Source organism: Mastomys coucha, unplaced genomic scaffold, assembly GCF_008632895.1.
Source record: "Mastomys coucha isolate ucsf_1 unplaced genomic scaffold, UCSF_Mcou_1 pScaffold6, whole genome shotgun sequence".
Lineage (NCBI taxonomy): Eukaryota > Metazoa > Chordata > Mammalia > Rodentia > Muridae > Mastomys > Mastomys coucha.
The window spans coordinates 35,400,398-35,428,297 of NW_022196912.1; the positions used below are offsets into that span (position 1 = coordinate 35,400,398).

The 27,900-nt window shown below is 41.1% G+C and overlaps 1 protein-coding gene across 5 annotated transcripts in view; it reads left to right on the plus strand.

The window, feature by feature from the left end:
* The window catches only part of Nbas (NBAS subunit of NRZ tethering complex), a 386,817-nt gene that overhangs the window by 220,579 nt on the left and 138,338 nt on the right, over positions 1-27,900 (plus strand). For all 5 annotated transcript variants that reach the window (XR_004114347.1, XM_031356464.1, XM_031356465.1 and 2 more), the window contains exons 45-47: positions 17,443-17,661; positions 21,966-22,168; positions 23,854-23,943. Coding sequence is in view for 4 of the 5 variants with exons in the window: in XM_031356464.1 (XP_031212324.1) it covers positions 17,443-17,661; positions 21,966-22,168; positions 23,854-23,943 (512 nt within the window). In the remaining variant the exon portion in view is untranslated. The remainder of the gene's footprint in view (positions 1-17,442; positions 17,662-21,965; positions 22,169-23,853; positions 23,944-27,900) is intronic.

Consider the following 27,900-nt stretch of genomic DNA (forward strand, 5'->3'; position numbering starts at 1 on the left):
AAATACAGTTGGGAACAATGAGGATGCCTGTCACTGTAGACTTGTGGAACTCTATACAATGCTGTCTTTTTCATATGTGTGTTTGTCTCTGATAGTTTAATGTATAAACTGGGCATACCAATAGATTAATCATAACTAATAATGAAGTAGTACAATTAAAACTGTTCTGTAATGAAAAATTTAAACATTAAATAAATGAGTACTCAATTACTCATGAGCTCTTTTGGACCATTCCATGTAATATATCTAGACCCTGGTTGACCAGAAGTAGCTGAAACCTCAGCAAGGGAAACCTTGGCTAATGGGAAACTACCATGAGGGTGAGGTCAGTGTGGCTCATGGTGATAGCAAAGGAAATAGTGAAGAGTGGTCAGTTTCCATTGAGCTGGTGAGGATTTGATTTGTCAATGGCTTGGATGTGGGATGAGAGGGCTGAGGTTGCTAATCCAGGTATGCCTGAGCAGCTGTAAGATGGGAACTGCTGTTTACCAAAGCTCTCTTCTACCTCTGCTGTCTCCCTGACAAGTGCCTATTTATATACTTATTTTCAGAATTATCTGTTCATTAAAATACGCTAGAATTTTTATCTTTCAATCTAGACCTTTCTAGATTATGGACTATATATATATTGGACCTTTACCTAAGTTGCTTGATAATTCAGGTTGTAATTTGACAGAGGTATGAGTCGCATAAGTAGCAAAGCAGATGTTTGCTACTGCTGTTCTTGCTTTTTTTAAATTATTAATTAATAATGTTGTTGCTATTGCTGCGTTTTGTTCTTAGGAACCTGTTCTAATTGCCTGGAGCAAAGTCAAAGAAATTTTGAGACATTTCCATTGTTGTCAGACAGACATACAGTCTAGGAATATTAGCAGACAGCTCCTGAGAAAACAGTACAGAGTGCAAGTCAGCACTGAAATGAACGTTGGATTTAAGGATTTAATTTCATACATCCTAGATCACTTGACATTTTCAGACATGTAAATGGCATTTAAGCAAGTAGTATCATCTCTAGTTTTCAGTTATATTGCTGGGAAGTAATTGCTCAAAGCTTGCTTACATTTATTTGTTATCTGTCTATCTATCTATCTATCTATCTATCTATCTATCTATCTATCTATCTATCTATCTATCTATCTATCTGTGTATTTCCTCCTTCAGTACTAGGGATTGAACCAGTGGCCTTCTGTGAGGTTCTCAACTTCTGAACTCTATACCCAGACCTTTTGTTTTTTACCTTTTTTTTCATTCAGGATTTTTGCTAAGTAACCCATACTGACCTTGAACTCATTCTTGCCTGCTTGAGAATAGTAATGAGAAGCATAGATCTAAGATGGTACTGCTCCTAGAATTGGCTAAATATGGGAAGCTTTTGTGGGCACCAATGGGAGGACTGTGAGTAGCACAGTTGTAATATCCACACAACACAATCTTCTCTGCTGACAAGTGGGAGCATAGAGACTAAAGCAGTCACACTTCCACCAGAACATGCCACCCAGAAGAATTATGTCAAAATCCAGCTTGTTAAAGCTGTAAGGAACATAATTTACTCCACCATCCACAATCTAGTTATACTGTTGATGGGACATTTTTACTGAAGTTAACAGTGTGTCCACACTGAGAGTATGAATGAAAGAAAGCAATCTTTTTTTTATTATATATTTTCTTTATTTACATTTGAAATGATATCCCTGTTTCTGGTGGTTTCCCCTCCAAAAAGAAAAAAACAAAAACAAAACCCTATTCCCTCCCCCCAATCCACCCTCTCCCACTTCCTGGCCCTGGCATTCCCCTACACTGGGGCATAGAGCCTTCACAGAACCAAGGGCCTCTCCTCCCATTGATGACCAACTAGGCCATCCTCTACTACATATGCAGCTGGAGCCATAAGTCCCACCATGTGTGCTCTTTGGTTGGTGGTTTAGTCCTTGGGAGCTTAGGGGATACTAATTAGTTGTTCGTCCTAAGGGGCTGCAAACCCTTCAGCTCCTTGGGTTTTTCCTCTAGCTTCTTTCTTTGGGGATCCTGTGCTCAGTCCAATGGATGGCTGTGAGCCTCTACTTATGTATTAGTCGGCACTTGGCAGAGCCTCTCAGGAGACAGCTCTATCAGGCTCCTATCAGCCAGCACGTGCTGGTATCCACAATAGTGTCTGGGTTTGGTAATTGTATATGGGAAGGATTCCCAGGTAGAGCAGTCTCTGGATTGTCCTTCCTTCAAGAACTCAAGAAGTTAGACTCCAGAGAACCAAATAATCCTATTAAAAATGGGGTACAGAGCCAAACAAAGAATTCTCAACTGAAGAATAGCGAATGGCTGAGAAGCACCTGAAGAAATGTTCAACATCCTTAGTCATCAGGGAAATGCAAATCAAAACAACCCTGAGATTCCACCTCACACTGGTCAGAATGGCTAATATCAAAACAAAAACTCAGATGACAGTAGATGCTGGCAAGGTTATGGAGAAAGAGGACCACTCCTTCATTGCTAAGTGGGATTGCAAGCTGGTACAACCACTCTGGAAATCAGTTTGGTGGTTCCTCAGAAAATTGAACATAGTACTACCTGAGGCCCCAGCTATACCACTCCTGGGCATATACCCAGAAGATGCTCCAACATGTAAGAAGGCACATGCTCCACTATGTTCATAGCAGCCTTATTTATAATAGCCAGAAGCTGGAAACAACCCAGATGTTCCTCAGCAGAGGAATGGATACAGAAAATGTGGTACATCTACACAATGGAGTACTACTCAGCTATTAAAAAGAATAAATTTATGAAATTCTTAGGGAAATGGATGGATCTGGAGAACATCATCCTGAGTGAGGTAACTCAATCACAAAAGAACACATGTGGTATGCACTCACTAATAAGTGGGTATTAGCCCAGAATACCCACTCGGAATACCCAAGATACAATCCACAAACCACAAGAACCTCAAGAAGAAGGAAGACTAAAGTGTGGATACTTCCATCCTTCTTACAAGGGGGAACAAAAGAAAGCAATCTTAATGTACTCATAAGACATGACCAGGAGTAGTGAACCTGCTTACTCTGACCCTGCCCACAAGTGGTCACATTAAAATTTCCCAAGAGGAGTGATTTTGTTTGTATGTCCCTTGTTGCAGACTCATGCAGGACAGAACCCTTGTAACCAACCACCTCGTAGGTCACATGACTCATCCTTAATAAAAATGATGGATTTTTACTGCATGTCATGCTACCTGTGGTCACATTGGGAGGGATTTCTTTTGCTGTACAGGTGACCTATTTGTTCCTGCCTCCTTCCTCAAAAGGGAATTATGGGTATTGCATTCATTCTGAGTATTTTGACCTGTATGTAGAAGGCAGTAGGAAATGGCTTTCATAGCCTGCACAGAGCCTGTGTGAATGTGTACCCCATGGGGTCCCAGAGCTGCAAGGAGAAGTAACCACGTGCCCCATCACTAACCTGGAAGCCAGCTCCAACCGGTCATCACTTGCAAATGAAAAAGTAGTTTTTGCCAAGGGAGCCTCACTGGAGAAACAGTCTGTGAGGGTAGACTGTGTCTGCTGTATGCAGGAGCTGGCCAGCATGTTGGAAACAAGCTTGGGAGAACCTTTGAAATTTCCCCACCTCTCAGTTTGTCTCATGAGTTATGTCAGGGCTTTTTTTATTTTTTATTTTTATTTATTTTTTTTTCTTTTTCTCTTACCTTATAGGTTCTTTGCATATATATTATGGCTTCCAGCTTAGTGTTTTTATGAGGTTCCTGAGTATTCGAATGTGTGGGTCTCTGGGTCTGAATCTGAAGCTGGGGAAGAACTGAGAGGAACAGAGGAAAGGGAAACTGTAATTAGGACTGACTTTGTGATGAAAAAAAAAAACCTATTTTCAGTAAATGACCACCACCACCCTCACCTCCAAAAGGAAGTGACCTCCCAAGTCTGTGAATGTAACAGCAGGAACAATGCCCCTAGCTATCCATACTGCACCAAAATAGTGAAGAGAAATGTCTCCTCCATTTCTCTCTTCAGGGACAGGTGCTATAAGAGTGAATTGCTGTAGAGTTCCCCTGCCATCTTAACAGATGCAAGAAAAAGAAGTCCAGAACAGTTAACTAACTTATAGATGTGACAGCTGAGGACTTGGGCCCATGTCTGCCTCAAAGTCTTACATGGTGTTCTTCCTTTTGTCTGCCTATTTGGCTGCAAAACTGCATCTGGGGTGATCATGATTACTGGCCTAACTAGTAAGCTGAAAACCCATTCTCTTCTTTTGCTTGGGAGATTATTTCAAGTTGACTAAGGTGATAATTGAGTAAGAAATTGAAATTTGATCAGCGTTCATGTGCACCATACAGTCATGAATGACAATGCCTCCTACCCCCAAAGCAGAGCAGGAAGGATGCCAGGTTTGTGGTGTCTCTATAGCCCAGCATTCTCTTTTTTAATAAGCTGGGAGGGAGCAGCATCCCCCTTCTCACGAGGCTTAGAGGCTTTATATTCATAGGGGTGTAAATCCTTGAGAGGACAGAAGACTAAATAAACCTCAGAATAATGCATAGCTGATATTAAAGCATATTTAACATGAAAAGGAGCAGTGAGGGACAAGAGGTTTGGAAAGACTGCCCTCTAAATTGTGCCTTTCCTTGGCAGGCTTCATCATTCTTCAGCATGTACTATTCAGCACTTATGTTCAGTGCTATGCCTCCTGAGGCATTGCTCCTGAGTCTGTCTTTGAGTGTGCTTGTCATGAGTCCTGCAGCAGGAGAGACTTCAACAGGTGTATTCCAGACACATCTAGAATATCAGGGTCCTTTCGGTTGACTAGAGATAGATGGATACAGATACACTGCAGGTGTGCCCTGGAGATGGATCAGCTACAAATATGCATTAGGGCAGATACTGCTGGATTCTCACTTGGAATAATACTCTGCTGATTGGCGAATGGAACAGATGGCACCAGCCTGGAGACCAGGACACTCCCAATGTGAAGGCTGTCCCAGCATTTGATAGCACAAGTGGGAGGGGCTCAGCATCTGTGGTTGTGACTCTGGTACAGACCTGTGTCATGGCTTTGTGTTGTAACTACTTTTTGAGAACTGGTACTGTCAAGCTAACCCTGTTGGCTGCATCATTGAGCATAGCTCCTTAATCACAGTGAAGCCACTTATGTCCAGTTTACCTGATGAGGGGTTTTCCATACCATATTTAAGGAAAAGCCTAAAGGATCAGTGCTTTGTCATGGCAGGTATTATACATTTTCCTGAGGACAGAGCAAATCAGTTTAAATCTCTGTGGACCCAGATATACCCAGGAAGTTTCATAGTGAACATTGTAGCCCCAAAGTCTGGTGACTTGAACTGACTGGGTAAGTGTGAGATATGCCATAGTTCTCAATAGCAGAATAGGGAATCAAGGTCAGAAGCAGCTGACCATAATTCTCATCCGTGATCAACCTTGGTAAAGTTTCCTTACTGATATAAATTTCTCCCACATATGTAATGGAGCCTTATCACTACTATGTGAATGCATGCCAATTTTAGAATGTTTTCACATGTAAGTAAACATCCAGTTCAAATTAGCCTCTAATTGATGAGAAAAGGGCTTATGTGACCAGAGATGTGGAGGACTGTGTGGTAGGCTGTCTCAGCAGCATGTGCTGCCAGGGACCCTCTCGTCTTTCTTCTGCTATATGTGATGTTAGCTTCATCAGAAGGCTTTTTACTGGTATACTCCCAGGATGCTATTTCCCAGCAGTGAGGTTGCTTTGTAATTCATGTCAATATAGAGATATAGTGAGAGGATCAACACACACACACACACACACACACACACACACACACAGAGTAAGCAGAAAGTTCCCACTATTCTGACTGTCATCCTAGACCATGGACCATCTCCTCCATTCCCTGGCTTGCTAGGTGCTGATTATATCAAGTCTGGATGAATTGCCTCTGCCAATCTACCAGTAATAGCACTGAGTCAGCTCCACATGGCTTCAGGATAAGCTTATAGATATACTGGGGAGGAGGGAGAAGGAGAGGGGAAGGGGAGAGAGAGAGAGAGAGAGAGAGAGAGAGAGAGAGATTTAAGATCAGTGCCTAACTTGCTGTGCTGAGCATGGAGACTCAGCTCTAATCTTGCTCTGATGGCCTACAATTCTATGGCTAAAGCCACATGTAGTATTTGGTAGCAGCATACAGGAGATGAGGTGTTTGACTTGGGGCAGAGCCAAAAGTGATTGCTTTTTAAGAGTCAATGCAGTTAAAGACAGCTGAGGTGACCTGCTGTCTCCTCTGTTGCCCCAGTTTTGCTGTCTCCTATTAGTTATTCTAACATCAGATCCAGGCTATAGGTATTTTTAAATTATACATTATAATGCATTAGTGGATCTTGTAATTAGTTTAAGGCTTTGTAGATTAGAGCAAGAATTATCAGATTGCCTTTCATCCTAGTAGGGGTTTTATGCTTCATCAAAGCTTTATTTGTTTTGAATATATGTATGCGTTTCTGAATATATGTAGGTTCTTTAATTGAATTTTGATATATAGTCTTTCTTGTTCTGGGTATTGAACAAAATATTTGAAGCTGTTGACTCAATGGGCAACTGCTTGAGTTACAAAACTTTCCTCAGGAATTAGCATAAGGTTTCCTTCAGTCCTTTTGCATATTTGAAGTCCAGTTTCCTTCTTCCTTCAGCCCCACCTACCCCATCTAGACTTTCCTCAAGTCATAGAATGGCTCCTCTCATCTCTCACATTAGCCACTGGTGAATCAGTTGAGTCATTTGTCCCCAGAGCTTTCTGTAGTGGTTCACCCACTTCTATTACTAATAAAATTATCCTGGAGAAGCTCATAGCAAATATAGGGTTTCCTTAAATTTTGCCAATATCTTTCCCACCCAGGCATAATACTCAGCGTGCCTAGGAATAGATGTTTCTGAAGTCAGGCTTAGCTCATTTCAGTACCAGGTAACAACACATAAGAGCAATGGAACCCTGAACCCTGTGTTCGGTGGACCTAAGAGATCCTAAGACTGCTTGCTTACCTCTCATATTTAAATTTTTTATCCTCATTAGAACTGATTGCAAAGGAGGACACAATTCCAGCATATTGTAGTTAATTACTTCTCCACTGAAACTATTGTTCAGTATAGCAAACAAAGTTTGGGATCTCCCTTTCCCTTTAAACAACAAGGTCAAATGCCTCTTTGGCAGTCTGTGAGAACAGAAAGCCCTTCCTCTTCTCAGAATGTTCGATTCCTCAGAGTGAAATGATGCTGGAGGCTGGGTAAAGGGGGAAAGATAGATCCCTACTTAATAATAATTAACAAGTGGGGAGACTGCAGAGTAAACTGAACCCCAAACAACAGTTAGAAGAGTTTACAAATGCTGCTCTTGGCTGAAGGAAAGGTTCTGAAGGATATTGGACAAAGGATACTTTCTGGGTTTGCCAGTTGGAAACAAGCTTCTTGTATTTATGACAGAAGTGCAGCCAGCAATATCAGACTGTGCCCCTTCCCCTGAGAGCTGCCAGCGAGTGAGAGCTGCCTCCTTGAGTGTTTCGAAGAAGCAACATGTTCCCTGAGAAGGGTCTGGGTACTAGCACACCTGCACTGCAGGGTGGCCAGGGGCTCTAACTGCACAATGTAAGCAACTGCTGTTGAGATTTGAGGGTTCCGTGAGCTATCATGTGCTCATGGTGCTGGCATAACAACAGTACGTTGCCCTGGAAGCTTTGAGCTTGTCAGTAGACCTTTTAAAGGGCCCTCCTTGGGAGAGATCGTCTTAAACTTCAGAAGCCATGCTAGAATTTGGTCTCTTAGATAGTCATTTTGTGCTAAGAGTTTTGCAGTTTTCACTTCCATATGGTTTAATCATAATGCAGCATGTTGATACTTAAAAGTCTGCTTTCTATGTGAGAAATGACTTTGTCCACCAAAATTAATTTGTAGAAATTCCTAAGACCATCAGCTTCTAATATTGTCTTTAAAATCTGTGTTGAGTTACTACTTTAGTTAGTGTATTTATTTGATAAGAGGTAAGCTAAGTTTTTGATGTTAAATAACATGAAAGCAAATTGATATTCCAAGTTTATATTTTTAGGAGGTGGATGGAGATTAAATATTAGTTTGTGAGTCCTTGGGTGATTATTACTTATTGCTAGATTATCACATCAAATCATTAATAACTATGTCATAAATGTATGTGCTAAGAACACATGTTCTCTAGTTTGAAGACCACTGACCTAAGTAGAAGGTATTGGTTGTTCAGCATTGCCTCTGTGGTAGCTTTAGCTATCCCTTGAATCTGTTCCATTGGCTAAGTGCGTGTGCGTGTGTGCACACACACATACACACACACACACACACATTTTACACTGGCAAGAGATTTTCTAGGATTGTGTGGGATCGAGATTGGTAGAGGAATGGTGTTTAACTATGAGGATCAAACTTTGAGCTATTTTTGATATTTTTCATAACCGATTCCTCCATTTTCTTCAACTGTGCTGCCAGCTGCTGCTCTGCATGCATTTCTGCACCCAGGAGTCTCCTTCAATAGTGAGCCACTCTTTCTGTTGAGAGTGTATTATATCCCTGAGGTGTTTTAGAGCTCAGTAAAAGAGCAGGAGTTATGACCATAGACCACTCTCTTTTATACTAGCCTTTGTTTAATTTTTAAAGCTGTTTCTCTACCCAAAAGTCAACCCTTCTCTTTGCTCCCCCTGAGCTCTTGGCCTCCATCATGTCGAAGGTCAGCCGTTGCCTCCTTTTTATAGACTTCTGTTTTCCTAAGGCAGGCTTTTTCCTTTACTATCTGCACACTTCATTTATATTCCAGTACATTTTCTAAATATTTAATCTTGTTTTTTCCATTAGCATGCATGTTCATCAAAGGTAGATGTCTTAGACTGCACTTGCATCCCCGGTGCCAAGGCCAGGCTTAGTGCATGGTCACTTACTGTTAGTGTTAAACATGAAAGTGGAGGAAGGAGAGAGGTAAAGAGAGTGGGCTCATAAATGGGAGCATAAAAAGAAAGACTGTCTATCCAATGGTAGTTTAATAAATTGTATTCAATTTCAATTCACTGATGCTGAGAGTATATGAGTAAAGTACATTTTCCTGTTGGCTTTCCTAGTATGTTATATTGTTGCTGGGAGCAGTGGGAACCTCAGAGCCTAGTTTTCCACTCATATGAAGCAACTGGGTTTTCTTAAACCTCTTCCATTTCCCTAATGTCAGCGTTTTGTGCAAAAGCAAGCCATGCTTATTTTTTAAAGCATGTCGTCTTGGAAGGGTTTCTCAGTCTTACGGTACCTATCCTTGTGAATTTTGAATCAAAGCATTTCCTGAAAACTCCAATAGATGCTGTGTCATTTTCCCGTCGTCAGAGCTCCTTTCTCCCCTTCCCAGGAATTAAAGATCTTTTTCCAGTGTTTTTAGCCTGATACTGGGGGCTCTGGCAGTGCCCCCCTGCCTCTCCCCGCCCCACCTGCTCTGGCATGCCTTTGTTGCAGCCTGCATTCCAGCCAAGGGGCTGAATTTGCAGCCTCCTGCCTGCTGCTGATTGGTGGCTTCTTCAGACTCTCCTTTCCTGCATGAATTCCCACTTACTCTTCAGGCTCTCCATAGGAATGTCTGTCTGCATCTCTTTCCTGAACTTGCTTGTGCCTGCTTCTATTGTAGACAGAGTGCCTTCTAAAGCCTCCTGTAGCTGCTGCCCTAGTTAGGTAGTGGCCACACTTCTTTATGGTGTCTTTACTTCTTCATGTTTCTACCCAGATTGTGACATAGCCAGGGGCAAGGGCTTGATCTAATTTTGTATTTCACCAGCACCCTGTCTGAGACAAAGGCACACTGTGTCATGGAAAATGTCTATCTGGTGAATAAATGGAATGTTGCCAGTTTGCCGTCCTTGTACTCTTGATCCCTCTGGCCTGTTACTGTCCCCGTGGCATATTTTTTAGCCTAGTTTGTGTAATTGTGTCATATCCTTTAAGTTGTTCTTTTGTAGTTCTTGTCTCCTTGGAGGAGTGGGATATGGTGCAGAATCTTGCAGCCTCTCGAGCATACTGCACGGTGAGCATTTGGGGTGATGCTGACAGCATGGTGTTTAATTGCACCTTTTAGAGCTCCTTTGTTCTTCTGCTTATTTACTATAGCTGTTGAGCAGTTTCACTGCACTTCTTGTCTTTCTACCATGTAGGGATACAAACTTAAAGTTAAACGGTTAGAATGTTGCTTAATTGCAGTAAATATGAAATGCCAATGGACTTGCATTGACTATGACATAATGGGGGTTGGTGAGCTTGAAGATGATATCATGAGTCAGGAAGATGCCTAGAGCTGAGTTTCTAAACTGATTGTGGAAGGACAAGAAGGAGGTCAGAGAATGAATGAAGTTTATTTCTCTGGATAACTGGAATTTCTACTTTTGTTCTAAATAAGTTTCTCCTATGTTGTGTGTTTACATGGAAGTGTAACAGGACAATAGGACATGTTCATGTGATTGTGTCTGGCTTGCTGACCCAGTTCCTCAGCAAGCTTGGCTTTGGAAGTTGTTTTACTTTATCCCCAGTTTATCTTTCCAGCTATAGCTCTTTAGTGTTGTGAGTTTAGGGTTCACAAACCTTGCCCCATGCAACCAGCTTAGTCTGTGGATGGGTTTTATATAGACTATTAGTTAAAACTAGACTCTCTATCTCTTTAGACATTTGAAAAACCAAACAAATAATATGTATGGCCTCTGTGACCAAAGTCACTTTCCCTTTCCCAATCTAGGCAATTGAATGTTTGCACACACAGCTTTAGCTTTCTCTTGCTGCAGTTGTATTTTGATAGTTCTGATCTTAAAATGTTCTCATTGTGACATGCACTTGACCAAAAGACATTTGTAGTATTTGAGCCACCACTTTACAATTTGGGATTAAGTGATAGTCAATAAATAATCAACAGCCAAATAAGTTATTTTAACAAAAAGATAATGCAGAGAGAAGAAAAAGGAGGAGGGGATCCTCTTGCAGACTGGTTGTGGAAAGCCACCGATGAGGTGACATTTCTGTCAAGTTGTGAGGATTCCCAAGACAGTATCTGAACAGCAAGAAAATCGATTGGAGAGAACTAGTGAAGCACATGGGGCAGGGCCCGATTTGTTCTTGGAGAACTGGGAAGTCATTAAATAGATATGGGCAGGGGCTGACATTATCAGATTTGTGTTTTTCAACTATCACTACTCTAGGGCTGGGAAGGTGGCTCACTTAGAATGTGCTCTCCCGCATGGATGTGAGGATCCAAGTGTAGAGAGCACAAGGTCCTCCTGCTCACAGATTAGGGAAACCAGAAATGTTAAACACATGGGCTTTTCTCTTTAACAGAAGGAATTAACACCTGTTCTTTCCAGAAAGTTGAAATTGGATGTAGTTAATGATCTGGTGATCTTCTGCTTTCCATAGATCCAGGACTTACTGGAATCACTCAGACTATTTTGTTTGTCCCAGATTCTTCACAAACTCCTGAGCATTGTTTCTCAGTCAGCAGAATCACTTCTTATGGAAAAGGACAAAGGGACTTTGCAAAAGACATGTACTTTGCAAAGGAGTTACAATGTAGTACTCCTTAAGCTTTGTTGTAATAATTGTCATGAGGAAACTTCTCTCCCAAAGTTGTACTGTGTTTAAATATGTTAAAAATATATTGCTCAAAGTCAGATTCTCAAAGTTTGACCCGACAGTAGGTAACTAAGTAGTGTTGAAATGGATTTCCTTTTGCCTCATTTGGATCACTACTCTACTGGCTGTAGCATTTGCAGGGATCCCACACCTGAGCACCATCCCCTCACAGTCTGGTGAGCTGGTTTTGTGGTACCAGTGCCAGAGAGGAAGAAACGGGAGCTCCCTGGCACACACTGGTGAGCCAGTCAACTTGAATCAGTGAGTGAGCTCCAGGTTGAGTGAGAAACCTGTCTTAAAGACTAAGGTGGCGAATAACAGAAAGACACTCGATGTTAACCTCTGCTCACTATATATGTGTTTATGTGCATGCTTATATACACAAATACATATCCAGACAAGTTACTGCTCTGCAGGTAATGTTGGAGTCACAGGTGAACCCCAAGACCACAGGGGCCCAACAAAACAAGTTTCCCTCAGTTACACCAAGATTTAGTCTTCTTCGGCACCTTGCAAGGACAGGAAGGATCATGAAAATTCAGTGTATTGTTTTAGCTTGCAGCTGCATGATCTTCTCTCCTGTTTAATGGGCCTGCCTCACTCCAGTGGTGTGACAAGCAGGTGGGCTTCCCCCAAACAGTCTTCTTCTTACTAAACACGGCTCACCATCCCCTAGCCACCCCATGGAGTTCAAAGTCAAGCCATTTTCCAGTGGGCCACATTTCCCACCCAGTCAGAACTAGACCAGAAACCTCTGCCTTGTTGTCCCATCCCCCACCTGAACAGCTAGTAGATGCGGCTTGGCAGTTTGATATTCTGGCCTGTGGGGTTGGAGGCTCCCTATCTGAAGTGGGAGGTAGGCCTAAATTAATCCAGACCTGCTTTCTGGGAACCACCTTCTTCTTTGACTCTCTGAGCCCCATCCCTCCTTCCGCTTGAGTGAAGGCCTTCCTGTCTCACTCCACAGTACCCTGCGGAGTGCTGTGGGAAGCCTGAGTCCTTAAATGCATGCCCAGCCACCTCAGTCTGTTGGAGAAGGTCAAAGCCTCAAGTGTTAGTTCAGGAGTTCACAAGCATCTAAGCCGGGGCTGTTGCATGTGCTGCCATCTCAGAAGCTAGCCCAATTTGTGTAGATCTGCTATCTGTTAGCAACATGTGCACATAACTGCACCCTTGGAATCTTCTGTCTGCTCATTTGTTTTGAGACATTTTCTCCTATGTTATAGGTCTTTGATATATTACCTCCATTCATTGTCTCTCTCAATTTAAAAAGGGCTGCCTTAGAGCTATCACATTTTTGTGGAGGTCCACATCATTAATTGGATCTCTGCCCTGAGCCATTTTATCCAACTGAGAGAATTTATAGGAGTTACACTCTTGCTTTATCTTCCCCTGAAGCATTTTAATCTTCTGAGGGTTTTACCTGGCATTTGCTATCTATGCATTTCTCAATCATGCCTTCTACAACTGGTATCTAAATAGCAATTGTTTAACCATATCAAGCCCCAAATTTCTGTGCTATTTCTCTACCCTATTTGGTTACTACATACAATCTAGATAATAGTTTGGTAAACTAATCTCTTATATTGTTTGACCATAATATCCTATAATATCCAGCACATACTACTAATGTTGATGTTACTTCCTCTAGAGCTTCACATTCATTAGTATGTGATATGCTATATCAATAAATAGCATATGCTATACTAAATTAATATGTGGTATATGATAATACAATATCTATATAGATATATAATATACTATATGGATAAATGGTACATGATATGGATAAAAAGTATACAAATATTATATAGAAATTGTGTATGATATACTATATGGATAAATGATATATGTTATAGTATGTGGATGTATTGTATATGATATAATATAAGGATATATGGTTATAATATACTATCTGTGTAAATGGTGTATGATTTGCTATATGGATATAGTATGTGATAGACACACATGCACACACATATATATGGCATAGGATATGCCATATGTATATATTGTATAGGATCTGCACCCCAGGTGAGAACCACCAACATTTGATGAAAGCATAATATAGATACAGTTTTTCAGTGTCTGATCTAATAACCAAAAACAGCTATGGTATTCTCTTAGCACCTGTTGTTTCTCAGAAATGGCTGAACTCATAGTGGCTTAACTATGCAAAAGATTAGTGGTATCTCATTGTTCAAATGGAATAAGGGATCTATACCACAAAGCACTTAGGATCTGTGCTGGTGGGAGCCCTACCATTTTGCATCAGTACCACATGAACTCTACATACTCCTGTGGCTGAGATGGAAAAGAATAGATAAGGATGATCCATGGGATTTTCCTTGCCATCCTTCAAAATGGCACATGTCACTTCTAGTCAGATCTCATTGGCTAGAATGGGGCTGTTCCCTCCTGCAAGGAAGCTGACAAGTGCAGTGTGATAGAAGGAGTGCTGGTGTCTGCCAAGCATGCCACCTGTCACATTAGGGGACAAGTTATTACCATGGCAACACTCTCCAGGAGAGGTAATGGTGTCTGAGAACAGTGAGCTGACAATGAAGATGGACAGTCCTTAGAGACTGGTGTATTTCAAAGGCAGATCCAGAGTAATGTGCTGATGTCATGACACTTGAACTTTTGCTCCTCCATACATCCCAGTCATACATGTCTTCTTTATGAGCCTAGTTCATGCTTTTATCTCATTTTTATGAAGCACCTAGAAATTAGATGATCCATATTTCTTTATCAATAATAGAAAAGTTCAGCCATTTACCTTTAAAAAGTTTTTACAGTTATTGTGTATACTGGAGGTTAGAGGACAGTGTCTGGAGTTCAGTTTTTTCCTCTCACCATGTGAATTCTAGGTATTGAATGCTGGCTTAGCAACAAGCACCCTCTTTTACTTGAGCCATGTCATCTGTCCTAACTACTTGTTTTAATGTCACAAAATCTAATTATTTTAGCAGCAGTTAGTGGAACAGAGAGTAGTAAAAAAATTTTAAAAAGTGTATTAATGGCATGGAACTCAAAAGTAATTTTAAAAATGAAGATATCGTATGACCACCAGTTATAGTAAAGAAGTTGCTATTTCTTACTCTGATACTTTGAATTTTTCCTCTTTATTCCTATATCCTTGATCATAGTAGAATTTTATTTAATCATGTCTAAGTATGATTTAGTGATGAGCTTGCATTTCCTAGCCATCCTCTGGAATTTTCCATGGTGAACTTCTTCGTCTGAAGTAAATTGGTAAGAAGCATGAGTTGAGTCAAATGCTGGGTCAGATAAAAGCCCTCTGTCCTCTGTAATAATTTCCTCTTCTTACAGTCAGAGCTGGCTCAGAAAATTAACTTCCGATTGTTTGTTGACACTAAGTAAAGGGCTACTTTTTCTCAATAGTCACTTTAAAGAATCTGTTAAAGTAGGAAAAAGAAAATGTCTTTGTGATAGTGGTATGGTGTGAGGATCAGAGTTTAAACTGTTGAAGACAGTCGGGGTGATCAGCACATATTGGATCAGAGTCCATAGTAGAGAGAGAGGGGCCTGTCTGGGTGGTGCTGGGAAACCAAGTCACTGTACACTTTAGAAGGTAGGTCATATACTTTCCAGACTGATGGTGGGAGTTCAAGAATCAGCTAGATCTGGATTAATTGCATGTGTTTGTTGTTCAGCCTGAATAGAGATTTCTCTTGCCATAAAAGGGCAAGTAGATACCTGGGAGTTCCAGACTGTCTGTGTGGCTGGAGTCTAGGATGTAGGTCAGCTTGTATCTAGCTTGAGTTTCATGCTATGCAATTTGATGACTTTATTTTAAAGGGGGGCATTATGAAAGAATCCCATGAGTAATTCACTGGGAATATGAAAGGCCAGTGGGTAGAGAAGATGGCCTTTATTAGTTAGTAAAATGAAAAGTTAGGCTCATTAATTGAATTCCTGCTGTAGGTATCACCCGATACTGATTGTTCACTTCAATTCTTAATGTGACCTTATGTGATAGATGGCAGTTTTCACATTTTGCTGATGAAAAAACTAAAGCTTGAAACTCTTGGTCAAGTTACCAGACAACTGAATTTACCTTCCTTCCTGGTTCTTGAATCTGTGCTCTTGCATTTGTTACTATCAAGTTAAGCCTTTCATAGCAGTGATCCACCTGTCCAGGGATCTACTGTTTCTCCTACCACTTTGCTTTCTATATCCATAACTTCCTCTCTTTTTCTATTCTCTAGCTAGTTTATTCTCAAAACTTCTCTAAACTACATAATAGGCATATGAGAATATTGGTCAACCTGGCATATTCAAATAATTGTCCAAAATTTAAATTGTGCCCCCAAATAGAAATTTATGGGGCAAAAAGCATAAATGAATTGCGAGAAAAGAATCCCAGCCCTGTTATTCAGCTCTGATGTTGTCAGAGCTCTCAGCCAGTGTGCACTTTGTGATACTCTGTCAGACCTAGGATGCAGAAGATGGCCAGGAGGAAGTTGTATGGTATGTGTTAGGACAAGCTCTGGGTCCCACATGGTGTGGATTCCAGGGTTTTGTTTTGTGTTTTTCTCTTGATACAGAGTCTTACTATGGAGGCCAGGTTGGTCAAGTTTCAGCCTTTCTGCTTCAGCCACTTGAATGTGCTGCTTTCATGCATTGGGTTCAAATTTCATCCCCCTTAACCCTCTCAGACTTTGCATGTACAGGGTGAAGGAGGGGAAGGTGTGTTGAGCAAGCGTAGGTATGCACTATTAACTATAGAGGAAGAGTCAAAGCCACAATTAATCCTGTCTGATTAGAGCAATGGTTCTCACCCATCCTAATGATGTGAACCTTTATCACAATCCTTCTTGTTGTGGTGAACCAAACCATAGAACTATTTTTGTTGTTACTTCATAATGGTAATTTTGCTACTCTTATGAATCATAATGTAAGTATTTTAGGAAATAGAGGTTTGCTGAGGGAGTCTAGACCCACAGGTTGAGAACCACTGAGTTAAAGGTTTCTGATTATTTTGTGCCATCTGTTTAGTAGCAAAACCCAGGAAGAAATGAGGCCACAGAATATATTATGAAGCTGCATTACAAATCAAAACTTCAGTGCAGTTCAGTGGAACTCCACCGAGGTAACTTTAATCAGTATTCATATAGACTTAAAATGTCAGCTGTCAACATTGAAACTAACTCTCTGAGTAATGTGGAGTTAGGGTTGGGGGACGCTTACTTCTTTGTATACTCACTGATGCTTTGCATTCTAGCTTCCGTCTTTTAGAAGTTTATCAGTGACCAATTCTAAGAAATAATAGGGAGGTTTAAGATGTTGTTAAAGGCCATTTATTTTATTTAAAACAAAACTAAGTCTTTTTGAGGATGTAGCAAAAATGGGCTTGAGTAGTCATCAGCAGGCAGACTGGGATTGCTCACATGCACACCCAGCAGCTCATGTGTCTTGATTTTTTACTTAATAGTAAATAAATGTTCAGAACTGGCAGTTCTGACTGTAAATGGGTCCCTGGCTTTGCACTTGACCAGCACTCCGTGGGAAGTCTAGTTCCACTTTGTTCAGTATTACCTTCTTTGACTGCTATCATTGTTCAAAGTCTGTCTTAACAACTGAGTAGATTACCTGCTATTACACTGTTTTCTAAAAATGAGGAAAAACAACAACAAAACTACAAAGTGCCAACCACTTCTTGGCATCTATTAAGGTTTCACTTTTATTCTACCCAGTAATACCTTATTAATATGTCAAACATAGCACCTCTTTGTTTTCCTGACTTTCTTTAATGTCTTTTTAAAGCTGTCAGTAGAAACACGTGAAGAGATGACCAGAAAGGCCATTAAGTCAGTCAAGCATTTCATAGAGAAACCAAGGAAAAGAAATTCAGAAGAGGACCCCCAAGAAGGTCGTGGTTCTCAGGCCACCTATGCAGATGCCTTGGCTCATCTGGAGACGTCGCTTGCCCACCTGGGAACCCTCAGCCACAACTTCATCCTCAGTCTGAAGAACAGTGAGCAGGTATGTAGTGGACACCCGGCAAAGACTGGCTCAGATATTATTGCCGTATTTATTCCCTTTCCCTCAGAGCCACATTGTAACTGTGTTATCTCTTAGCTGTTGGAAGAGATACTTGAAGTGATTGTTTTTTAATGCAACAGATGTATTTATGCTGTAGTTTTAAAGGTTTCAGTCTTCCGGCAGTTGGCCTCTTTGCTCTACAGCCTGTGATAGCATATCATGGAATAAAACCTCTCACACCATCAGTAAGAAGTGAGGCAGAACAGAAAAGGCTGCAATCCCATGATCCCCTTCAATTTCCTGCTGACCTCTCACTGGATCCTGTCTCTTAAAGCTCCCACCACCCTGCAATCTTAAATACAGAGAACTTGTGGAACATGAAGATCTCAGCTAGATCAGTGGTGCTGATGGGGTAGTAAATGCAAAAAGTGGTCCTTCAGTCTTCTTACCACTTGGTTATCCATTGGTTTTACTTCTCTTTCTAAATGAATTTGGGCCAAAGTTGGTATCTGAAAAGAACGAAAGGTAGATGTGGGGGAAGGGGGAGAAGGGAAGGGAGGGTTGCAGCAGGAATTGAGGGAGCACTGGGTTGGTGCTCAGGTGAGGAGAGATTTCTTTTCTTTTTTTTTTTGGTGATAAGCTGTTGTAACTCATCCATGTTCCTTTTTTTTTTTGTTAGATATTTTCTTTATTTACATGTAAATTTCTCCTTTCCCAGTTTCCCCTCCAAAAAACAAAGAAACAAACAAAAACCACAAAAACAAACCCCTGTTGCCTCCCCCCTCCCCATGCCTGCCACCCCACCCTCTCCCACTTATTGGCCCTGGCATTCTCCTACACTGGGGCACAAAACCTTCACAGGGCCGAGTTCCTGAGGAGAGATTTCTAAAGTTGAGACATGCTGAACAAGGTGGTCTCACCCATGGGGAGCTACTGGGTGTTTTACTTCTAAGTGAATTATGATAGAGGCCCCAAGCCATTTCTTCTAAAGTTTTAAAGAAATTCAGAAATGCTAGTTTCCCATACATGCTTCAATGGCATTTTTAAATTATGCTTACATTTCAGCCTGTTTTACTGGTGTATCCTTCCAATATACCATCATTACTGATGGGAATTTCCTGGTTGGTCCATTGTTCCTATGGGATTTTTAACTAGGCCTCTTGTGTACCCTAAACAACCTCCATGAGGCTTTGGAGTCCTTGCCCATGGTGAGGTCTAATGACCGGTGTACTAGGAATCTACTAAAAACCCAGAAATCGTATGAAGTCCTCAGAAACTTTGTTCTTCTTAATTTTTAAAAAGAATTTCTGAACTTTACATTTATTTATTTATTTAGTTAGTTAGTTAGTTAGTTACTTATTGGGTGTGGGTATTGTGCTTTCATGTGTGTCTGTGAGCCGTGTGTGTGCAGTGCCTATGGAACCCAGAAAAGGGGACTGGAGTAGGAGTTGGTTGTGATCTACCTAGAAGCACCAGATCCCCCAGGATTGCAGCTGGTTGCTCTTAATCACTGAGCCATCTCTTCAGCCTCTGCTCTTTTTAATTTAGCATATAAGATATTAGGTTGTACTATGACATATTTATTTATTTATTTATTTATTTATTTAATAGTTCACCCATTTAAAATTATTTGTTGATTTTTATGTATATAATATGCCTTAGCTGTCTTCAGACACACCAGAAGAGGCATCGGGTCACCATCTCTCTAGTCCTGTTATGGCATTTTTAAATGAACTATGTTTTGCAGAGTTTCTCCCCCAACAGTCCTGCTTTACAGAACCCCTAATTCCATGCACTGGATTCCTTTCTTTTTTGTTTCTATTTTGTTTGTGTGTAAACGTCTGTATGTGTGGATGGTGTGTATGTATACTTGTGTGTGTGTGTGTGTGTGTGTGTGTGTGTGTGTGTGTGTGTAGTATGTGCATGCTTGTGTATGTGTGCTATGTGTGTGTGCATGCATGGTGTGTGTGTATACTTGTGCGTGTGTGTATGTGTAATGTGTGTGGTATGTGTGTGTGTGCTATGTGTGGTATGTGTGTACTTGTGTGAATAGTGTGTGTGGTGTGTGTGCGTGCGTGCGTGTGTGTGCATGTGTGTATGTGTTCTGAGTCAGGGTATCACTGCATGGCCCAGGGTGGCCCTGGAACTTGTGATCACCCTACTCAATGTCCTGATAGTTGAAATGACAGGCTTCCATCACCATGACCAATTCCTTTTATTTTTACAGTTGTGGGACTTTAGAATATTCTTTTCCATAGTTGAGAGGGTGACAGATCACTAAGTAAATGGCTTATGAGGGAAATGATGTTTAGATAATAATAATAATAATAATAATAATAATAATAATAATAATAATAATAATCAATCTGTCCTTTAATGCCATTGCAAATGGATTCTAAGAAACTTCCAACCTTTTAATTTTCCTAAATTGTGTTTACTCACTCAATCTTAAGATCAGAAGTGGGTGTTGGTTTGCCTGTCAGTGTAAATATCTCATTGAAATGGTAGTGGGGCCCAGTGAGCTGGGTCAGCAGGGAAAGGTGCTTGCTAAGGGGCCCAATGATGTGAGTTTGACCCCTTCCCTGGTAGGAGAGAACCAAGTCCTCCAGCTTGTCCTCTGACTTTCATATGTACACTGGGCTGCACATATACATGTAGAAACACATTCTAGAGAAATTTTTTAAAAATTGATGATGAGCTGAATTCAAAAGTTGGCCTGTTTTACTTTATGTTTCAGTGTCTGTTTGGCCATCTAATGAACACCATTGAATAATGGTATGAACAGCAGCAGCTAAGCTACTGTGGGAACAAACTGGCTTTGCCAATGTTCATTACTTTCCAACATTTACTGTACCTTAATTTCTAGCTATAAGATCTGGGGTAGAATTTGAATCTTCAAGTAAAAGTTATTTACATGTTTTAGTATAAAAATTTGTACATCTTTGTTGGCTTTTCAATTGTACATACTATGTTAAAAATCATAAAATGGGCATTTTTCACTTGGTAACAAATGTCTTTCAGTGCTTATCATGGTGAATGTGAATTCAAGGGGGCTGTTAACAAAGATACCTGCTCATTTCACCTTAGCATTTAAAGGCATCTTGTTCTTTGTGAACAAGTGCCATTCAGTCTTACCAGCTCCTCTGGGAGACTCTTGTTTCCTAAATTGAACAACAGTTGCTTTCTTAAGAAACTTTGAGCCAGGTGTAGTTGTACATGCTTTTTAATCCCAGCACTTGGGAGTTTGAGTCAAGCAGATCTCTAAATTCAAGGCCAGTCAGGTCTACGTAGGGACTTCCAGGATAGTCAGAGCTACAAAGTAAGATTTTGTAAAAATATCCCCCAAACCCCCCAAAAGAAAAAGGTATTTTCATAACAAAGGCTAAAATAACATTCAGCCTGTAAATTTGCCCCTTTAATTTCATATTTAGATTTTAGCCCTCCAAACCTAAAGTTTAGTGTGAATTAAGTAGATAGCCTTCACTTCTTTCACGTGTTCAGATTTCATGTGGAAGTTTGAAAAAAATGAAGCATTATGTTTGAGGTTACCAGGGAAACAACACAGCAGCTAGAAAGCAGTGCTGTTATCCAGTGGCTGCCTGTGGTTATGTGTGTGTGGCCTTGTGTGGTGTGCTGGGATCCCCAGCTATGGCAGACATCCTTAGTTATTTCCTGTAGTGTTGGTTCATATAGATATGCTTACAGAGAAGCAGTATAGCTTGCGTGGAGAGTGACTTCTCAGCTCCTGTGCTTGGTGGCAGTGTGACTTTTAGGCAGTTATTAGAGTCTTGAACACTCAGTTTATTTTGATGAGATGGGACTAATTAAAAGTACTTATAAGATTATTGTCACAAATGTTTAATTAAATACCACGTGCGTAACAGCTGGGATTACATGATCATTGTTCCAAACATTGTAATGGTGACTATGCTTTAGAAACAGTTCGGTTCACACTCCTGATATGTGCCTAACCTGCCCATGCCAACAGCCTGGTTTTTATGTCATCCCTTGTAGTGTTCACAGTTCCCTCTGCTCACAAGATCCTCTTGTCCTCATTGTCATTTTACAGAGGCTGAAGTTTCCAATCACAACAGCCAACTGTACTAATAAGTGGTAAAACAAATATTCACTGTCAATCTAGGTGGATTTTGACTCTAAGGTCTTGGTAGTCAATTCATATGCCTTGGTGTGCTGTTCACTATAGGAATATATTTAGTTTGTGGACCCTCTAAATATGTTCTGTGTGTAGAGACACATTTAATTTCCTGGTAAAATTTTGGTGTTGATAATTTCTTTTTCTTCAGGAAATACTACAGAGATACAGTTACCTCTATGATCTGTCACGATCAGAAAGAGAGAAACTTCATGAGCAAGCTGTGGCCATGTGTTTAGATGGCCAACCTCTAAGGATGATTCAGCAGCTGCTAGAAGTGGCCATTGGTCCTGTCAACATCTCACCCAAGGATGTAGTGCATACTGCAATCACTCAAATAATTTCTGCATTGAGGTGAGCTATAAAGTACCCATTATAGAAGACTTAAGGGTAATACTTTTCCAATAGCCGTACCTACTGCTGAGTCATTATGAAGCTAAATCATCCCTAGGCATGTAGAAGTATGTCATATTTTCAAATACTTTACAAACCTGAGAGTATTCAAACTCTTAAGACTTAAGATGTCTTGAGAAGGGAGAACATGAGTATGTGTCTTCATTAGTATTATGTTTATAACATGCCGTAAAGCCAATTCGTGGTTGGACTCCTTCACTTCTACACATTATCAAGAAGCAGGAGAAAGAGCAAGTGGCAGGTGAAGCAGATTGCCCTGTGCCTTCAGTGTGTCTGCTTAGCTTCCACCTTATCTAATTCCCTTTCTTGGAAGCAGGGAGAAATGGAGCCCAAGCAGCTCTTTTGATGAGCTCTAGTCATGACTGGAAGTTAGTGATAGACTGTCCTGGGGTGATTACTTTAGGACGTGAGTGGTGTAAGCTTGGCGGCAGAGAAGGTCTCGCTTCTTGTCCCACATGGGTACATTAGAGCACGTTGAGCAAGATGCTTGGGAAGGAGGAGAGTGAAGCTAAGGGTATAATGAGGCATCTTGCACTTTCTGTGGGTAATGTAATTAGGCTAAGAGACTTAGTTGTATTTAATTTATTCTCCTTTTAAGCATTCTCTGTAATTCTGCATTGCTCTTGAGGAACTTTTTGATTAAATGCATGTCAGTTTGTGAAGCTAAACTGAAATCAAATGAGCCTTTATCAGTTTAATTACCCCAGCCTCATACAGTTCTCACATTAATGCTCTGAGGTACCTAGCAATTTTATGCAGAGACAGACAAAATGCTGCAGCACCTCATTTTAGAAATAAAACTTCCACATCAATAAAGCTTTGTTCTATTAGTCTGTTATGATTTCTCTGCTGCTTATGAGAGCCCCTCATTTTTAAGTGATAACAGATATTTATTTGCCATATTTTGTACCTTTTTGTTTATAATTACCATATCTTAACCAGATAAAGCTCACTAAATAGACACTAGAAACACTAGTGCCTTTGTGGCCCTTTTGCTACTGGAGACTTGGTTCTGATCAAGTCTGAAAGACCAGACTGATTCTAATGTTCGTGTACTGAAGACATTTGACCACTGTCAATGTAAGTCTTACAGCTATAGAAGGCTCAGGAACATGGACAGGTGAACTATTTTGCTCTCAGAGCCAAGGACATTGTTGGACATGGCCTTTGTATGTTGTATCCTTTAAGTATATTAGGCATAGAAAGAAAATGACAAAGGCCTAAAAGTAACTGAATCTAGCAGGTGGTTTAAATCTGAAAATATTCTAGAAACGTGTAAAATTTCTTTTTCTTGTGTTGTACTTTGGGAATTTGCTAGAGTTTTAGACAGTGAGTAAATTGTTTGTTAAGAACATCAAGCTGCAATTATTACTTATTTAATGTTTAAAATATTTTAATTTTCAGCTGCTTTTGTGTTGTTCTCGTGGCAGAAATGCATACATGAATTAGAGCATGAGTTCCTAAGGGAAGCAAAGTTTCCCCTCCTTAGCACTTCACTCTCAGACTTGTGAGTGAGCACCTCACCATGCCATAATCCAATGGGATCACCTGAGTGTAGCAGAGAAAGTGTATTTCTGAGGCTCAACTCACCTCTTCTGACTCAATTATTCTCTTTCTTATCACAGTGGCAGCAGTGCTGAGCTTTGTGGGTCACGTGACCCCCTCCAGGTCCTAGAACGTGTTGTTGGGGCAGTCCGTACCAGTGTGGACAATGGGTAAGACCGGGATATCTAGTCTACCTACACTGAATGGCTTTCCGTGTGTTTTCGTTGCTTTACTATTGCTATGAAGAGATACCATGACCAAGGTGGCTTATAAAAGAAAGCATTTAATTGCTTACAGTTTTAGAGGGTGAATCCATGACCATTATGACAAGGAGCATGGCACTAGACAGGCAAACAGGCATGGAGCTAGAGCAGTAGTTGAGAGTTTACATTTAATTTACAAGTCAGAGGAAAAGAGTGAGCTATACTAGGCTTGGTACTGTGATTTGAAACCTCAAGTCCACTCCCAGTGACATACTTTGACTAACAAGGCCATACCTCCTAATCTTTCCCAAAACAGTTTCACCAACTGAGGACCAGCAATTCAATTATATGGCTCTGTGGAGACCATTTAAACAACTATATTCTACTCCCTTGAACCCATAGGGTTTTGGCCATATCATAACGCAAAACGCATTCAGTCCAACTTAAAAAGTACCCATTATCTTTCACAGTTTCTACAGTATTTAAATGTCTAAAGTCTCTTCTGAAACTCAAGGTATGAGGTTTTAAAACCTCAAAGACTACGTCTGGTGACACACCTCTTCAACAGGGCCATACTTTGTAAAGCTTCCCAAACAGTTCCGCCATTTGGGAATGAGGCATTCAAATATGAACCTCTGAAGAGAGTTTCTCATTCAAACCACCACAGCCACTTAACAGGTATGCAAGTCATTGGAGTTTAGAGCGGTCTTTGTTCTAGCTGATGTCCATGTCAGTCCTGTCTGGCCTCTCCTCAGCTAGCCAGTTTCCATTGAAAATAATAGTGAGGAGGGGTTTAGGAAACTCCCCACTTAGTACTGAGTAAGAAAATACCTTTTTCCAAATTATTACTCAAGTATGCATATATTGTATATAGTTTCAACAGAGATTCGTAAGCACTTGTGGATTCTACTCTGTTGACCCATTGTAATGCTTGCCACATAGGGTGGTCATTCTGGCTGCATGTTCTGTTGCTGCCATCAGGATATAAATGTTCACCACTTGTCCAGGCCCAGAGAACCAGGTTCTGCTTGACTGTGATTCCTGGCTTAGCATATAGATGCTGTATGTCTTCATGAGATACAGTCAGTCTTATAGATAACAGTATGTATCATTGTGAGCTCCATTTTGCCCCAGGTTTGAGAGCATACAGGATAAGCTTCTGATGAATATGAGAAATTATTGCAAGCAGGACCCTCTGTTTCCTCTGCCACTTACTTTGTATAGTTGCCAAAACCCCTTTGCTTATAGATCTTCAAATAAGAAAATAATTGCGGCAGTGCCTAATTCTAATCCTTATTCTAATGGGATATGTGTTTATTCTGTGTGATTACAGTATGTCCTACACTAGTAAGTCATAGGGATAAGAAATTACTTCTAAGACCAGGGAATCCTAGTTTTACAGAGATGACAAGCTTGCATATAGGTGTAGTAACTGCCATAGAGTGGGAAGTACCATGTTGGAAGCGTGAGTGGACAAGAGAGGGCAGAGTGGGAAATGCAGGGGGTTACAGGCCCTTGCCTCTGAACTGAATCTGTTAGAGGGTGTTGGTTTTCTAGCTGGAATGCTGTGCCTGGACATTGCAGGTACATTGTGTAGTAGAGCAGGTGGAAGTGCTGCCAACAGTACACTGCAGTGCCTGGTATTCCACATAGCAGGAATCCCTGTCCCAGTCCCCAGGGAATGTTTCAGCCCTGCTTCTCTCAAGTAGACTTAGCTCTGGATCCTGGCCTGTCAACCTCTCTCTGCTACTGCATAGGCCACTTCCAATAACTCCCAGAGTCTTGTGCGCCTAGGGGCCAGCTCACAGTTAGAAGACAATGTTCTTCCCTATGAATTTCTAGCCATATATACTAAAGAATATATGTTGGGTCTTTGGAATACAGGTTATTTATATTTCAAGCTTCAAAAAGACTTTAGGGAGTACAGAAGCAGAACAAGATATTCCTTTTCATTCCAGAGACAGAATAAAAAAGGATTCTTGGGAGAAGCTTCAGTGGATTTTTTTCTTCTTGACAAAAAGCAAGAGAGGAATAAAGATCATATTGCAACTTCTATTCCCAGCAGGTATTCTTCAGTTGGTGTAGCTTCTGTTTGCTTGGTTTTCCATTCCCCAGCTAACTGGCAGAGTCCCACAGGGAAGTCAGAGTTTATGATCTCCATAGCTTCAGGCAGAGTCCCTAGAGGGACATCAGGACCTGCCCCTCTAAAGCTTTGCTCTCAGGTCACTCAGTTCTTTACCTGGCCCGTATACTGCCTACCTAGGTGTTGTGCCAGGCCCTCTCTGTTCTTCCTCTTCCTCCTGTCAGCTAAGCATCCATGAGTCCCAAAGTGTAAGTCTGATGTCCACTCTCCTGAGTGTCCATAGTGAATAAGCCTGCTGATGCACATTGTCAGACATCGCACACATGGGGGATACCCATGGCACACACATCTATATTTGTATGCTCCTTGATATACATCTATACTGTCTCAATATTTCTGCCAGGGAAACTTCAGAGATGATTAAGAATTGAAGTATGTATGAAATAGCTACCAAGTGTTTGGTTATATGGCTATTATTTTTCAGGTGTTTTGCTTTGTTTTATTTTCTTAAGACAAGGTTACAGGTATCCCAGGATGGCCTCAACCTCACTACACCCTCTAGGATGATCTTAAACTCCTTTCTGTTCCTCATGCCTATACTTCCCAAGTGCTAGGACTACAGGTCTGCTCTCCTGTGGAACTAAGAACATGTGGTGTTCTCAGTATATAGCCCATGCTGTACCAGCATGAACCCGTGCTTATGCTGCAACAAGTATCATTTGCGTTGTAACAGCAGTGTGTCTCTCCTGGGCACCTATTTCTTCTGGACTGATTTCAAATCCAATGAACATATAGCACTCAAACAATATTAGTGGAGCCCTTAATCACCTAACCAGATACAGCTCTCTACACTGGTCTGACAAGAGTTTTGATGGTTTGAGGATGCAGTCTTATCACAGAGCAAAACACTGGTGAGAGCAGCTTATAGCTGAGACAACATGAATGGGAGCCTGCTTGCTCACATCTGGACAGAGCAGGAAGCAGAGATCAGGTAGGAAGCAGAACCAGGCTATGAATGCCTGCTCTGAGTCACATTCCTCCACTGAGGCTCCACCTCTAAAGGTTCTATAACTTCCCAAAATGGTATTCTCAATTAAGGTATAATGGAGAGAAGATGGAGTTGTGAAACTCCATCTAATGGAGTAGTTGTCAAAAATTAAGGTCTAAGGTTAGATTGTATATACCCAAACCTAAGAGGTTTTTTTTTAATATACCTTAATTGTGACATTTCTTAATTTACACTTAGTTTATACTTCTTGTATTACTACAGTGACACTAGTACAGTATGCTTTCATACATGTTCTAAATACCTCTTGCTCCTTGCCAGTTATTATGGTAAATATAAGGCATTCTCCTGAAAAAGGCCCATTCAGTGTGGTAAAGAATATATAGACCCAGAGGAAGCTCCACTGCCAGGTACGCTGACACACCCAGGATCAGAGACCTTGGACACAAGCTCTGCAGCCAGTCCCACAACACCCAGAGGAAGCTCCAATCCCAAGCGCTCTGACACACCTGGGACCAGAGGTGAGCAGGAACCAACATCTGTCCCAACACTGGGAGTAACTGTGACCAGCAGGACTAGGCACTTAGGAACTCTGCCAGCCTAGTGACTCCTGTTCCTTCCGGGTCTGTCTGGGTTAGTGTTCTGAGCAGACCTTGGGCACAAGCTCTGCAGCCAGTCCCACAACTCACAGAGAAAGCCACACTCCCAGGCGATCTAACAAGCCCAGGATCCCAGGATCCCAGAACCACAGAATCACAGAGGCAGCTTGACTCTGAGGAGTTCTGACACAACCCAGGATCACAGGAAGGACAGGCTCCAGTCAGATTTAGCAAGG